Raw genomic sequence first — 15868 nt, forward strand, 5'->3', positions numbered from 1 at the left:
GGGAGAGCAGCTCAGCGGGCACCCAGCCAGAGCTAACCCACCGCCCTGCCAGACAGAAACAACCCAAACGGACGTGCAATGAACAATGCAAACAACATGAAATCCACATCCACCAAACTCAAGGCACGCTGCTTCAGAGACTCATTGTGGCCTGCGCTACAAAAAATGGGGCAAGAGGAAGAAAAGGAAGCAAATCAAGCACTGTTTAATACCCACGTTCTAGCTCCAGCGAGCCCTGCTGCTCTGTCTCATAGCCCCAGTTCAGCCCCCACACATTTCCAGCTGTTTAGGATTAGAGGGAGGCTGAGCAGTAAGGAAATCCAGGTGTTAGCCAGCTCTAATGTAAGAATATGCAAATTTATTAAAATATATAGTACACTGATAAGTACAAGTACTAAACGTTTCTATCAATCAGTGATAAAGACATCTTATAAATTCACGTAATCTGGAAAAATAAAACTGCATTATAAACTTTCCATATATTTTTTAAAAGTCACGAAAATAAAAAAGCAGAGAGATCAAAAAAGCAGATTCGTGTGGTAGTGGACAGAGCTTAGCACCAGGCTGTGAGACTTAATGTGCCAGATGACAGCCATCGAGCAGGGCTTCAGAGAAACACACAGCTTCCAGTTTTCTGGGCACTTACCCAGCCCTAGGCTATGCCCACACGTGATTTCACAATCCAACCGGAAGAATCAATGCGATTTGCCATTATTAATGCTAGAAGTACAAATCATAGAAACCACTCCCACACAAGCAGGGCAGAGGCCTGCTCCTCTGAAGCACTGCTTGCTCATACGTTTCAGTCAGATCCGAGCAACGCGAACCATCAAGCTGCAGAGAAGGGTGCTGCACAGTCGCCACTTGGTTAGACTTAATGTTTTATCAACACCATAATACGAGGATACCAATAAGCTCAGGATTTTATTTCGGCTTAAGGAATGCATCAGCACCACACGTGAGGATGAATCCTGCTCCCAGCTCTCACTGGCAGCAATTGCTGCTCTGCAGGACCCCCCGCTAGCACCTGCTGGTAGCAGCAGGCAGGTCTGGGTTTTAAACACAAGGGTCTTAAAACATCAAGCTGTGAAAGGCTGGCCTCCCAATTACATCGCCATTTCAACAACTTGAGTATTTTTAAATAATAAAGCACCCAAGGAATGCTGCTATGCTAGAATATATTATTGTTTGTATTAAGTCAAAATTAAACATATATTCATTTCTGTACACTTATCTGGGTTCTCCTGTTCTAACTGCAACAGCTAACGGCTATTCCAGCCTGTAACCAACCTGTTAATAACTGAAGGTCAACAACTGCTTTCTCTGGCAGTTCCTCTACTGAGTACAGTTTTGTACCTCATCAATACAAGTACAGCACGTTACCGATTGTTTGACTGCAGAACAAAATGCTATGAGCTTTCTTCTACGTCAAGTTAAAGGTCTTCATCACTCGTGCTGAAAAGCTGGAAATAAATTTACACTCGCTTTCAAGTTGTTTAAGGGCTCCTGGTAACATTTGAAATCCTTATGCCACTGATTTGGAAGGGAGTTTTGCTACTTACTGCAGCACGTATCTACTTTCACTACATACTAAATCTTTCAGCAAAAAGTCGAGGTTCATTATGAGCGGTGAAAGTTCCCTGCTAGAGTCAATACCTGATTGTGCATAGCTGGCACTAAAACCTGTGTGCAGTATTTTACCACAGCTACTACAGATACCGCTCTGTAAACAGGATCATGTCGCTAGCAACCAAGAACATACAGAATGAAAACTAAGCCCATTAATACATGGCTTCAAGGCTACGGCCATATCAATTAAAACGTGTTTCAAAAGAGATCAATGAAACACAAAGAGCTCTGTGTACACCAGGCCGAGTGACTGACTCGCCCTGGAGCAGCCAGTTAGCAGCCGAGTGCTTCTTAAAACCTCTAACAATGCAGTGCTCTTATTAAAAAAATATCTCACTTTATGTTACCATTCTTTAAAAAAGGAGATGTTCAGCAAGTTTTTACAAACAGGAGATTGCTCTCTTCCAGATTGAGGTTTGTAAACTGATCATAGCTTTCTTACGCAGACGTTTGCGAATAGCTTCCAGTTTAAACACCTACTTACCTCCCTTACTGGGTGAGCAGATGAAAAAATCTTTTTGTTGTAAACCTTCTCACTTGCCTACCTGTTAACTGAGAGGAAATCTATGGAGGAAAACTAAGGATATGGAAAAATAAAGAAAAAGCATAGTTCTAACAACTCGGCTTTTAGATAGAAACTGTAAAGATATTGTGGGGTTTCTGACACGAAATCCCATCACAGGTATGGTCAAAAAGGAACAATTCCCACTAAAAGCTCTGCCAGTAAATTAACTTTATGGCACACCACATCCACTGTGTTCTGCAAACAGGTGCAGAAATCTCGATAAATAAAGAACAAGAAATCTGAAATAGAAGAGGGAACAGATTCAATGACAACTGATGCTATTGGTTTGTGAAATGAAAGCACAGCTATCGCTGTTATTATTATAAAAACAAGGGTGACTGTGAGAGGGTTTGCAGCCTGGAGAAGTTCTTGAGATTTTCCTCTTTCTTTTTCGCTGCTCTTGCTGTGTAGTTTCCTTTTTGGAATCAGTTTTATTTTTGGAGTCAGGATCTTGTTGATCTGACCGATCTCAGTTTTAGACCACACATCCTTCAGTAGGTGCCCAATCCTAGGGTAAATCTCCACAGGTTTAACATCTGGCAGCTCCTTCTCTTTCAGAGCTTTTATACGTTGATGCACGTTGTCCACCTTCTCAAGAAAAACAAGTGGAGACTCTTCTTTCTGGATAGACGTATTCAGTGACATTAATTCAAGTTGTTCTTCCCTTATTTTTTTCAACTTCTCAATGTGAGGCTCATATTCTTCCAAAATTTGTCTGTTGATTTCATCCAGTGCAGCCAGCAGGACTTGTTTTTTGTGTTCCAGTGTCTCACTAAGTTTCTTAAAGTACTGTACCACTACTTTTTTATCATCCTGAACAACGCTTTCGCACTGGGATTTCTGTTCCTTCAGCTTTTCAATAAGCAAGCACACATTCGACCAGTGTTTATCAGTCAACTGCTCTAGGATTTTTCCAGAAGACTCTTTCTCTTTTAGGTAGGCACTGTGAAGGTCATCTATGGGATGACCGTTGTGTTTTCCTATGGTAAGGCAGTGGCCACACACTAGTTTTTTATCCAAAAGGCAGTACACGTTCAGCGGTTGCCTATAGTGCTCGCTGCAGGTGGCGACGTCAGCGCGATCCTCCTGGCGGTACTTCTCAATAATGGCCTTCAGAGCAAAGTTGATGGGCAGCGACTCGGTGCCGGAGGCAGGAATCTCCACAACGCTCCGACAGTTCGGGCACTTCAGAGGAACTCTCAAGGGTCTCCAAATGGAAAAGTTGCTTGACAGCTGAATAACGCCCTCCAGACAACTCCTGCAGAAGGTATGGGAACAAGGGAGAACGCGTGGATCTTCAAACAGGCTATAGCAAATGGAACACGTTAATTCTTCCTCAAATTGATGCATGTCCTGCCAAAGAAGAAGAAAAAATTTGATTTTTTTTCACTATCTTTTAAATTTGTCTTATTCACCTAAAGGCCTCAACACGAAATGGAACCCAACCTACATTGACATTTTCATTGCTAAGGGGAAAAAACGACAGAAGAATGATCTGCGGTTCAAAGACAAAAGAAAACTACGATCTGCACATAAGTGACTAGATACTGCTCACATATTTCCAGCTTCTGACTTAAAAAGACAGAAGTATAAATATATACTGCATATGTACACACTGTAAGAGATTATGTTTTTAATATACATGTGTATATATATATATACATACACATACTTCTTTACCATAGAAAATGCTAGAAGAGCGATAAAAGAACTACTTGCCAAACAACCTAAGAATAATGACAATGTTCTGACTGTAGGAAACATTTTCCCCATAAGAACAGAACAATATTTACAGAAGCTAATTTTCTTTTCCTAACTTTTCTCAAATATTACTTTGTCAAATTAATAGTCATTGGAGTATTAATCAAGTAATAGTTGTGCTTAGGTTCTGCAGCAAACACAGTCTACCTCAAAGGCACTTAAATACAGTATCACTAATAACAATTTCTTGTGGCGTTATTCCTGAGTTACTTTAAGCACAAAAAGAAAAAACTAACATTTATTTTCCATCCTTTGTAACATTGCCTTGTTTTTCTTTGCCAGCTTAGCGAACTGCACTGTAAGGTCACAAACAGCAACTACTTTCAGAATAGCTAATGCACACCTATTTTTGTAAAACAAAAAGCAACAACAAACCAACACAAAACAAAACAGAACAAGGTAAAAGCAGTGCTAACTTTATTTCGGGGGGGCATTTTCCTGTCCCTTACATCAGTTCTCGCCCAACGTGTAGACAGATTTAGTTACACTGCGAGAACACGTTGGCCGAGTGCTGCTAACAAAGGCTGCCCAGCACCGGTCCAGCCCCAAACCCGAGAGCAGGGCGTGCAGCTGGGTAACACTGCAGCACTGAGTGTGCCGGGCTCTGCTGGGCTCAGCCCTGGGGACAGCTTGCTAGCAGCTGCTCCAGGGAGGATGTTTTACTCAGAAGCGCCTTCCTATTCTTTCTAATGCAGGAACAGATTTTTGCAGCAATCACAGTATATCAGCATTTCTCACTGTCATCAAAATTAATAAAATTTATTTTACATTAATCTATTCAAAAGTAAGCGGATCTTTATTTATACTCTTCTTTGAAAATAAAACCTTACATTTGGAATCGTGCAAACCATTAAGAACTAGATCTGACACTACTAAGTGATATACAATGAACAAGGCAGCACTGCTCCTGCAGAAGGCAGAGAGCTGAGCTGACACAAGTCTGACTCTAAGAGCTCTGGTTCTCTGAGAGTTAAATCAGCTCCAGCAGAGAACCTGCTGGGGCTGAGCAGAACGAAGCGTGGCTCTTCTCGCCCCGCTACCTCGGCACACACAAAAGTGAAAGTGCTCGCTGCTCACGCCGCTTCAGCCCCGTAAAAGCAAACTGAACACAAACACAGAAATCTAATGGTTAAAGGCCATCCTTACCCAAAACATCGTGGTCATTCAAAAGGGGTATTTATGTGCTGTTTCTTGAATAAGTCAACTTTAATCAAAATTTGTTCTGAATATAATTTAGCTTTATCCACCCTACCTCAGGTCATTTTTTCTGCTAATTAACCTGAAATACTGGCTAGCTTATTTTTAACTCCACTATCCTAACAGGCCCTGATAGATAAAGGCATCTGATAGAAAGAGACATCGCTTTTAAGAAGTACCCTTGAAAACAGGACTGCTGAAGAACACCAGCATTTCTAGCTAACTACACCAGTGGCGTTCTCCCAGCTGAAGGCAGCGGTATCAAGCACTGTCGGTCATTTATATTACTAAAATGCAAGACATATGCATTTTAACACCAGATGTACTACTCACTGTTGCACTGTGTACTGATACCATGGGCCACGAGGTATTCCTCTGCCTACCGGGGAGCCACAGACCTTTATTTTCCAGCTTTACCATCGAGCCACTGTGGCACTCCGAGGTTCTCTAGGTTTACACATTAATGACCTCACATTGGTAAGCGATGTTCCAGGCACTGAAACTAAAGCATGCCAATAAAGAAGCCAAGCTGAGCAACAAATCTGCTTCACTGATGACATAAATTATTTTTGAGAGTTAATTACTATAGGAAATACATTTAAGTGTGTACGTTAATAAAGTTATTGTAAATTTTGGGAATGTCACTTCCACTTTGCTGAATTTTAAGTTTTCAGTTATGCTTGGGAAAAAAGTCCTTAGCAGTATCCTCATTATTTTCTCCTATATACATGGAGCTAATATAATTACAAACCCCACAATCTTCTTATGTTTGCAACCACCGTTTCTTCCTAAGTCTAGGGCTGTAGTTCCCTTCAAATGAACTGTTACAAGAGGGAAACGCTCTTTATAAAGGTTAAACATCTACATGAAGTGCAAAATAAAAATAAGCTTCAAAGATGCTTTTAACTGCAAAGTATTTGCTTGCTCTCATAGAAGTGAGGGAGGAAACGGACTGCTCTTCCCTGGCACCGTTATGGAGCACACCCAGGCAGGCCAGCCGGGCACTCAGCTCCTGTACAGCCCCCTGCCCAGGAAGGCACGGCTGCATCCCAGCAAGCAAAACGCCCAGACTCACAGCGGGGAAAGCAGCCTGCAAGTGAGCACCAGTGGAAGGAAGGCGGGAGGCGGCTGCCAGAGAGATGGGAAACGCCAAGGAAGGGAGATCCAGACCTAGCAGCAGTTCAGCAAGGAACAAGAAAGAGTTTCCCAGGAGAAAAAAAAAAAAAGGAGGAAGTTGGGAAATGTTTTCCTGTCCAGAGCTTTGGTAGCAAATGCGTGCACGTACACATGCATTCATCAAAGGAGGGCCACTCAGTGTAAGCAAATTACAAGCTAGAAGACACTCCATAATTCCAAGCGTAACCACGCCGGGAGCGTGCTGGCTTTCAGACAGCTCGCAGCAGCAGCAGGCCCACTGAGCAGCTGTCAGCTTACCCTCTTGTAATTAGCGATGCCGTAGAGGAGATAAAAGCACGTAATATAGCATACCTGCCACGGCTACGTTTTAAAATTCATTAGTTTGACATTCTTTGTACAGACTTCAAGGGTCTAATTTATTTGTCTCTAAAAGCAAGCTTTCATTTAAACAGAACAAAGTAGTGCAGCGTATTCACTGATAACGCTGCATTCCTGACCTAGAGAGCCGGTCACTGCTCGTCTCCTTAATTGTACAAGCACTCGTCTGCTAACTACTATATCTGGAATACAACTGTACGGGTAAATAAGTAACCACTTCACACAAAAATCAGCTGTAGCAAACTGATTGATAAACTCTCAAAAGGTGAACGTGGCACTAGGTAGCAGCTGCGAACCTAAAGCAGCTTCAGTCAGACCCCAGGAGCTCAGTGCTGCCATAGAACGTGACGATGTGACTGCCAGCAGCTTGCTGCACCCGAGCTAAACCAGCACCAGAAATACTGTCTTGTGCTATTAGAGGTCCATAATGTTCTCCTGTATCACTAGTGTAGAAGCCCAGGTTTGTGCTACGGAAAAAATAAGAGATTAGATGACACGTGGGCAGTGTTTTTCTACTTAAAGGTCACTGTCATAGTAAAGCGTGGCAGAATTTACGCTCAGAAAATAAAACAGGCTGAGCGACAGCCCCAGCGTTGATTCACTGGGATGAATGGCCTCTCCTGCACCGCTCTCAGTTCTGCTGAAGGTAACAGCACGCCAGGCACCAGCAGCCAAACCCAGCAGCCACAACTCTCAACTTTCCAGCCCAGTGAAGCTGGGGCATGACTCCGTGCCGCAAATATCCCACACCCGCGTCGCAACAACGCTCGGTCAGGAATGTTCAGCGCCAGGTTCCCGTTCTGCGTCATCACCCCACGTTTTTAGCCCTTTAAACCGACGGGAGGTGAGCACAGCAGCGTACTGCCAGAACCCCGGCACTGAGCGGGGCTGGAGGAGAAGAAAGGAGGAGAAGAAAGAGGAGGAGGAGGAGGAAGGCTCCTGCCATCGGCTGCTGCCTGGGTCTGCCCAGCCCCACCACGAGCCGCCCGGCAGCGGGCTGCAATGGGCGCTCAGCATGGGTAACCGTGCTGGCAGCTCCGTCCTCCAAGCGTCCCAAACACCGACACGCGAAGTAGTTTCTAAACGAGCGCGTTTTCAACGTGAACGCATACATAAAAAACAACAAGGTAACCCAGCGCACGGAGGGAGAGCTGACGGCCAACGACCGGAACGGCGCCTGCGTCCACGGGCACACGGCAGGGCTGTGCGGGGACTGCCGGCCGTCCCGCCCCGGGGCTGCCGCCGGCACAGCCGTGCCCAGCGCGAGGCCGAGCCCTGCCCGCTGCCGATACCCACGGCGACAGAACCCCGCGGCCCGCCCGGCCACGACACCGCGGGTTCGGTGCGGGCTCCGCGGGCGGCCCGGCCCCACCTGCACCTCTCGCTCCGCTCCGGGCCGAGAGCCGCAGGCGATAGGGACCGCACGTCCCCCCGCGCCCCGGTGACCGCCTCACGCAGCCCCCGCCGCCGCCCGCCCTCTCACCTCGCCGCGCCGCAGCCAGTCGCCCCTCACGGCCCCGCCGCTCTCCTCAGCGCGCCCGGCCGCGCATGCGCCGCAGCGCCAACGGCCGCGCCGTTCGAAAGTAAACGGTCAGCGGGCGGAGCCTCGCGCCGGGCGGCGGCCGTTAACGGCGCACGCGGCACTCTCCTCCTCGTTGTTTACAGCGCAGCGAGCCGACCCGCGCTGTGGGCACACGCACGCGGCGCTGCCCCCCGCAGTCAGGCGCTGAAGGGCGCGGGCTGAGGGAAGGGCTGCGACGGCACTTCTTGGTGTCTGAACTGAGGGGAACGTGAAAAACCGTACGGGTGGCTTTCAATCGTTCCCTGCAGGTAGAACGGGCTGCTAGGAGCCCTCTGCCAAGGAACGCATCTCTGGGACGCATCTCTGCCATCAGCGTTTTATCAAACTGATTTTTCTTCATAAAACACAACAGATTCACCCTGAAGGTGGAAAGGAAGAGCTGAGTGTGCTGATACCTGACCAAGGAGACCAGGCACCGCCCTTTGGCAAGTCCTGAGCAAAGGAATCCACCTCCCCTTCCACCCACCTCCCAAAAAAGGAACTACAAAATGCTGGGTTTAAGCTTATCAACCTACCTTTGCCTACTAAAGGCAGTAAAGGTCCTTGAAGTGAAGCAAAACCGCTGCCGCCACGCTTTAAAAATGGGCAATAATAACAGTGGGTAGAGAGCTTTATCTTCTAATTGCTGAGCAAAAAGAGATCACAGCAGAAAGTGAAAGGATTGGGATTATTGCTGCTGCTGACGATGCTTTACTGCCATCTGCTCTGCTGGTAAACCTCAAGATTTTAGCAGTTAGAACACCCAGTGTTGTGTAGGTTTCTCCAGATTACTTTACATTTATTTACAATTCCTTGAACTACACAAACGAAACCGTAAGGTTAGTCCCTGATGTTACTTTTATAGCACATTTGAAGAAATTCATTACATGTTGTAACGTAAATCGTAATATGCCATTACTCAAAAGTTACCCAAACATCTGTCTTAAAGCTGATATTTAGCAGGCCTTATAAAAGTATCTGGAAAACATCTGGAATTGTTTGGAATAATACAAATATCCTGCTATAATGGACTAACCATCACAGTCTAGCTGATAGGCACAGAGTTCATAACCCTACATTTAACTCTAATTGGTCTTCCTAGGGGAATTCACCATGACAATACTAGCCTTAAATTCGTACTTCTTTTGATGTTAGTTACACCACTTCAATTTTGAATATCCAGCAGTTTTATTTTGGGTTGGTTTTTTGTTTGCTTGCTATCAAGTTAAGGTGAAGCCAATAAATACTTCAAGCTGAAGTAGTGGCTTTCCATCACTGTAGCACTTCTGTCCACTTGTAACAGCGAAGAGGCTGTAATCCGAGCACAACTTGCTAAAAGGGAAGGCTTTTTAAAGAAATATACATGTTGAAGTTCTCACCTTGTTTCCAGTGTTTGTCTGTTACAATGATGCACTTGGCTGGTGATCATTTTTGCTACCTGAGTCCAACTACAATGTCTAATTCCCGTACAGTTGTGCCTTTGCCTGCTCTGGCTTTCAACAGTCCCCACAGAAAGTAGGTTTGCCTTATTTTTGTGTTCAATACTGACAGTGAACGAGGAAGGGTTAAAAACATATCCTTCCCCCCCCCCCCCTCTGTCACTAAGAAAGGGAAAATATTAGTGACGCTCATCCAATTTGGATGATTTTTAATATAAATGTCACATGTGATTTAGTCTATTAGCTGGTAGCTCCAGCACTCGGGACTCAATTGCTCTGAGTAGGCCTGATACAGGGGTTTGCAGCATCACTGGTCATACAGTGAGGGTTCCTCTCAGGGCACAGCACATTCCCTCAGCAGAACTAACTGCTTCTGGGTCCTTAATCACAGTGATTCCTCACATGTCTGACCATTTGTGGGCACAGTGAGACTCATCCTCCTCAACTTGACAGCTTTCAGCTGCCTGTTGGCCAACCTCTACAGCTGTGGGGCCATGCTGCTGGACCTTCTGGGGCCGAAGGTGGGCAGAGTGATTGCTCTCTTGCTGCACAGCTTAGCTGCCCTGTTGGCTGCCACAGCAGCAGCCACAAACTGCAGCATCTGGGCATCGACAAGGCACAGCCTCCAAACTGAACAGGACAAGCAGGCCTTAGCCTGCTCCTCAGTCTTTGGCTTAAGCTTCTACTTCTGTATTATTGCTTGTGCCCTAGCAGCCAGTGCAACTGGCTGGAGCTGCACTGCCTTTGCACAGGTCAAACCTTCCATGGCCCTTCAACTTGCCTGCACCCATCAGCAGCAGACAAACATGTGCCCTTCCCCTCAGGCAAGCAAGGCAGCAACATGCACTGCTTTGAGACTGGGCTATCCATGGCTGCATGTGTCACCTTCCTCCAGGCAGGAACTGAACCTCAGGTAGAGGAAGGTCTGCTCTTCAAGCAAGAAGGAGCTGAACCCCAAGTACAGGAAGGCATCCACTTCATCCACAAGGAAAATGATCTCCTAATAGAGGAAGGTGTCTCCCCCTAATAAGTAAATATAAGCCTAGATATCACAGTCTCCCTGTCCTACAAGAGAAAATCGACTCCAGAATGGAAGAGGACTGTTCCGCTGGAACAGAAAAGACAACATGAAAGACAGAATTTTCCAATTAATAAAGGAAAAGGCAAGAGCTCCTATCTTCCTGGAGGTAGCAACTATGTTCTCTTATGAAGCCTGCCCACTAAACTATCCAGACACTATTCAGTAAGAGATATATCCAGTAAACTTTATACATGTATAAATGAATAGAATTTTTCAGTAAAAGTCTTGCTTTACCATGAGAGACACTGAAGATGTTGTAAAACAAATCCTTCCTAAAGAAAAAGTTGGGAGAAACACTAGGTAATTCCTTACTTGACAACAGGACTTAAACGGCTTAAAAGTGATCTTCCAAAAGCCACCCTTCCCAGAAGAGATACAGAACTGCAAAGTGAGATGAAAGAAAAAGGAAGTCAAAACACAAATTCTAAAATGAGACAATTATAAAAATTCCAAAATATGAGATGTGGCTCTTCAAATAATGAGTTCAGTTTAAGTTTATCTTGGATTTGTGGAACTAAAACAGCTAATAAAGATTAAAACAGCACAAAACTTTTACCCAGATTTTATTTCCAGGGAAATTTTGCATACTGGTATTGTTACGGTAGGATGAGAGTATTTTATATATTTGTTTTGCAAATACTTTTTTTTTTCTCTTATTGTCCAAACATGGTATGTTTCTTTCTCAAGCTTTGTTGCTTCTTTACATAATGCATTTAACTATTCCATATGTCCAAACGCAGGAGTGTTGCTCACAGCATTCATTTGGTTTGCTCACATGCCCAAACCATTCCCAGGAATACATCACAGAGGATGCAGGTCCAAGAGATTTCTGGCTTGACATGAGATACATCTTAGCTGAAATTATCGGGTTTTAGAAATTGCTTGCTTTGCCAAAATCATTATTTAAATCATGATCTTCCCTTTAATTACAGGTGGACAGATCCCTGCCGTTTGTGCTCATTATGCCTGCTGACAGTACCAGACAGGAGCGCTACGTCCCCATGCACTTGCAGATCCTGTTTGACTTATCCCCTGCCTCCACTTCCAAGTCACCGAGCAGCTGCAGAACTCAGGCACCCATCACACAGGTGGCCTCATCCATTTCCATCATGCTCAAGCAGCCATGTGGGCTCATTAAGAACCCCCCTGAAGACTAACCCAGAGAACAGATATTGGCAGCACATTTCATAGAAAGTCAGAGATGAACCTGGATACAGAACGTGTTCATTCACTGACGGATGACAAAGACAGTAATCCACTCTGTATTACAGCAATGTCAGCTTGAAGATTTTATTTACTATTTGAGCAAGAAAAAAAAAAAAAACTTAAGCCAGATACAGAAATCTTTAAATCCAAAAAGTCATTCTCCCCTTCAGTCTGATTTGTAGAAAAAGTTTCAGCCATCTGGATGTTCTGTTGCTAGCATCACATTAACTACATCACAGAGGCAAATCTTCACAAATTAAAATGTTGGGAACAAGCAGTACCTTTTAGCTGAATTCTGCATCTGACAAATTGTTATGAGCAAGACAGTGGGTCACTGTTCTATCTGCACAGCTGACAGCCTGCAGTGTGCTAATGCCAGAGCCATTATGAAAAACTAGCTGGAGACAGTTCCCTTCAGGCTGTGCTAGCAGGGCTGCTGCAGGAAGAGCCTGCTAAGTCATCTTCCATCCAATTTAGATCACAGAAACATTCCAATAGTAACAGAATTTTGAAGATGAATAGGTAGTGCAAAGTGGTCATCTCCACAAGTCCACACATAAAACAGACACAGCAACACAGGTATCAGTTATGTCTCAGTACAAAGAGAGTTACCTGGAACACAATTCAGCAGTTAATCCTCTTTAAAAAAATCTGCATTTCTGTGCTTAGGCACGTTTAGAAGTTACCACGTGGCAAAACGCAAAGAAACTGCAGAACAGCCAGTGAGAGATGAAGATAAGAACAAGTGATACAGCTGGGAAAAAACGCAGCGCTTCAGATGAGGAAACCCTTCTTCAGGTTCACAATACAATCAAGCTGTGAATGCCGTGTTTCTCGAGAGACACTTCTCCACCTCCTCAATACTCCTGTGTTTGTGGTGATGGATGCAATGTATTGCTGCTTTACTCAGAGACCTACGCAGGACCTAAATCCACTGCAACTGCACCGAAGACCTCCTAGTAATCCACAGTGCCTGGAAGAGTCCCAGTGGCATGGACACTCAACCTGGAATCAGTTTGTTGCCAGGGCACAGAAATCACATAATACACTATATATAATATATATATTACATATAAATTCCTTCTACTACTCTCTCAGAAGTCTCAAGGAACAAGTTAGTAAAGAAGCAGCTCAAACAAGGCAGCTTTTAACAATAATTTACAAAACAGCTGATAATCAGAATAACAACGTATAGTGCTTAATAGCCAGTTTATTCTTATGTACTTAAGAGAACTAAAAATTCTCAAGATGTTGCAACGTTTAATTTGAAAGACCACTATTCTAAGAATGACACACGTGCTTTCTCCTGCTATCTAGTGCTGCCAGCACTAAGTCTGACTACAAGCACACGCTTTTCCTCAAATTGCACAACTTCTGTAACATATTTACAGATAGACTGCATTCAGAGCTTCCCGAATCTGTCATCTCAGTGCTATTTTATAGACACTTAGAAGTCTATCAAAGGTACTTCCTTCAAGCTATTAACACTGTTGTACATAGAGTTCTTTTCAGCTCTGGAGCACACCAAAGCAGCAGAGTAAACACAGCAACCCCATTTGAAGGGATTTACAAGTAATAATGGAATTTCTTTATGGAAATTAAGTTTCCAGTCGCTCTTCTGTAGGTACTAAAGCAACGTTAACTCTTTCAATAAACCGTGTGCCTTCTGAGCTGCGCTCTGGCAGTGGCTAGAACTTGCTATTACCAAGAGTTTGTAAACTTGACACATTTTCTGCTACTAAGTTCCCTTTCATAAAGTCTATTTGATCCAGATGCATGACTTCTGTAATTGCTTCCAGCCTCGTGACCAGCACTCCTGCCAGTAATTTGGTGACATGCAGAGCTGAGGAAACATTTATAGTTAAAAGTGGCAAAGTCTACGAGTATTAACATGAAGACATTCTTAAATTTAAAACAGCAGAAGCAATTCAGTAATTTAAGCAATAAACTATACGATAGGAGTTGTTAACAAATACACGCAGATTTCCTCACTTTCAGTCCAAAAATGCCATTCCCCTTTCTTCTTTGCACATCCGGAGTTTTTTTTATTCCATGAGGGTTTTGAGATTGTGTGAAAGACGATTCCTCACTGAAGAGATCAGGTTCTCTTGCTTAGAACTCAGTTACCTTAGCTGCAATTTAATTTTGTCTGAAATCCTTGTAAATTGCTTGGTGGTTTAATGCGCCACTTAAAAGTTACTATTTTTTTCTAAATAGCAAAACCAATTCATTCCATTGCTAAAACAGCAGAAACGGACAACTTACCGACAGTGCTCGTGATCCATCGGATGACACAGCTGCACGAAGAAAACATGGAAGGTATTCCCCATTCAAGCTTCATGCATCCAGCAAGCAGCTCTCCTAGGCTGAAAGGCTTCGCACAATCAGGGGCTATTCCACATCCAGGAACGGGAGAGAAAGAAATAGGGTCAACTTCTTTTGAGCTCTTTGACCAGACGAAGCCTAATATTCTCCGCTCCACAGAGCTATTCCTCCTGGTTAAGTCAGCTGACTCCAGCCCTAAGACCCCAGGGCAGCTATTTGTCTTACATCGCTGCTCCTCGGCATTTAAATCCTGCCTGGAATAGCTTACACTAGAAATTAACTGTTGACCTTCTATTTGTTTATCAGTGCTCCACTATACTAAATACAGCTTAACAGCTAGTTTTGGACTTCAAAACACCGACAAAGCAAGTTCACGTACAGCCTCACTTCTGCACTTTTGGTTATTCTTATTAGAGCTGACCAGAGATTAAGAAGTTACCAACTGCACGATGACAATCTGAATATCACATAGCAGCATCCCGCAGCAGAACAGCTTGAGAAGCACGCCTGACATCCTGCTTTTACCTCCTGACCAGTCTTCCAGAAGTAAACCTTCAGGTTTCTCATTTGTATCCCACACCTCCCACGCAAAGCCCCTTGCCCCAGAAACATAATTACCTTAAACTGAAGATTTTCGAGGGAGGAAAAAAAAGAGGTATTAGCCAAACAAGTTCACTCCAGCCCCGGCTCCGAAGAACTCCGACTGCTGCCCCCCAGTGGATGCTGGGCTATCTCAGCTTCCAGTACTTTGGTGCACTAACAGAGTAGGGATGGGATCTGCTGAGAAGCAGGTGAAGAGAACATCCTGCCTTTGTTTTTTTAAATAAAACACCGTGACAATTCTGCATAAAAAAAGTATAGGCTGAGGGTAGAAGAGCACTAGGTTAAGGAGGTTCTATGCAAGCATGTAATACCAAGAGGAGGCAGCAGGAGTGCTGCAGGACCTCGCCACAGGGCTGTTTTCTTCCTGTTTCAAACACACATTGCTACTCACACCCATTCTCCTCTTACCTCCAAAACAACGCAGCACTCTGCTGCAGTGCATCAGTCATAGATTTTTTTGTGTGACGTGAGTAAAACGAGTAACTTCACTTACAGCACATCACCTTCTTCAAAGAAACACACACATCAAGCTAACTACCCTACTCCCTCTAAGAGGTGGTTTGATTTTATGTGGAAACACTCTTACGTTAGTGAACACATAATTGGGTAAAGTAGTAATTTATACCACAAACAACTGCTCCAAGCCCACATAACACACTGTGCTGACACTGAGCACGTCAAGTCAGATGATCGAGGAGCTGCAAGGGTAACACGGCACTGATCTGCGGCCCCTTCTCACCAATACTGGAGTGCATACACAAAAAGACACGCTCAGTACAATACTGTTGCAAGATTTAATGTTTATTTCCCCAAGACAGCCTAGCCTGCACTCTACTTGGATAAATTTCACAAGCTAGTTTCCGCTGCTTCTAGTTTTAAACTTTAACCATGTTTCTGATGACAAGGAATGCTGCAAAAATACTCTAGTCCAACAAAGAGTTATGATCACAAAATAATCTTTATCCATTCTACAGTGTTTCAGAATT

General features: G+C 44.3%; 1 protein-coding gene across 4 annotated transcripts; it reads right to left on the reverse strand.

Annotated features, from left to right (window-relative positions):
- Positions 337–15518, reverse strand: TRIM59 (tripartite motif containing 59). Of its 4 annotated transcripts, XM_021393962.1 has the most exons (3): positions 14220–15518; positions 11061–11129; positions 339–3547 (listed from the first exon to the last, which is right to left on the reverse strand). In XM_021393962.1, exon 3 carries the CDS (start codon positions 3542–3544, stop codon positions 2318–2320), a length of 1227 nt encoding a protein of 408 aa, XP_021249637.1. In that variant the 5' UTR covers positions 3545–3547; positions 11061–11129; positions 14220–15518; the 3' UTR covers positions 339–2317. The 4 variants fall into 4 exon arrangements, with proteins under 4 accessions (XP_021249635.1, XP_021249634.1, XP_021249637.1 ...); XM_021393960.1 differs by lacking the exons at positions 11061–11129; positions 14220–15518 and adding an exon at positions 8151–8264 and having other exon boundaries at positions 337–3547; XM_021393959.1 differs by lacking the exons at positions 11061–11129; positions 14220–15518 and adding an exon at positions 5486–5605 and having other exon boundaries at positions 337–3547.

The sequence above is a fragment of the Numida meleagris genome, chromosome 4 (genome assembly GCF_002078875.1).
Source record: "Numida meleagris isolate 19003 breed g44 Domestic line chromosome 4, NumMel1.0, whole genome shotgun sequence".
Lineage (NCBI taxonomy): Eukaryota > Metazoa > Chordata > Aves > Galliformes > Numididae > Numida > Numida meleagris.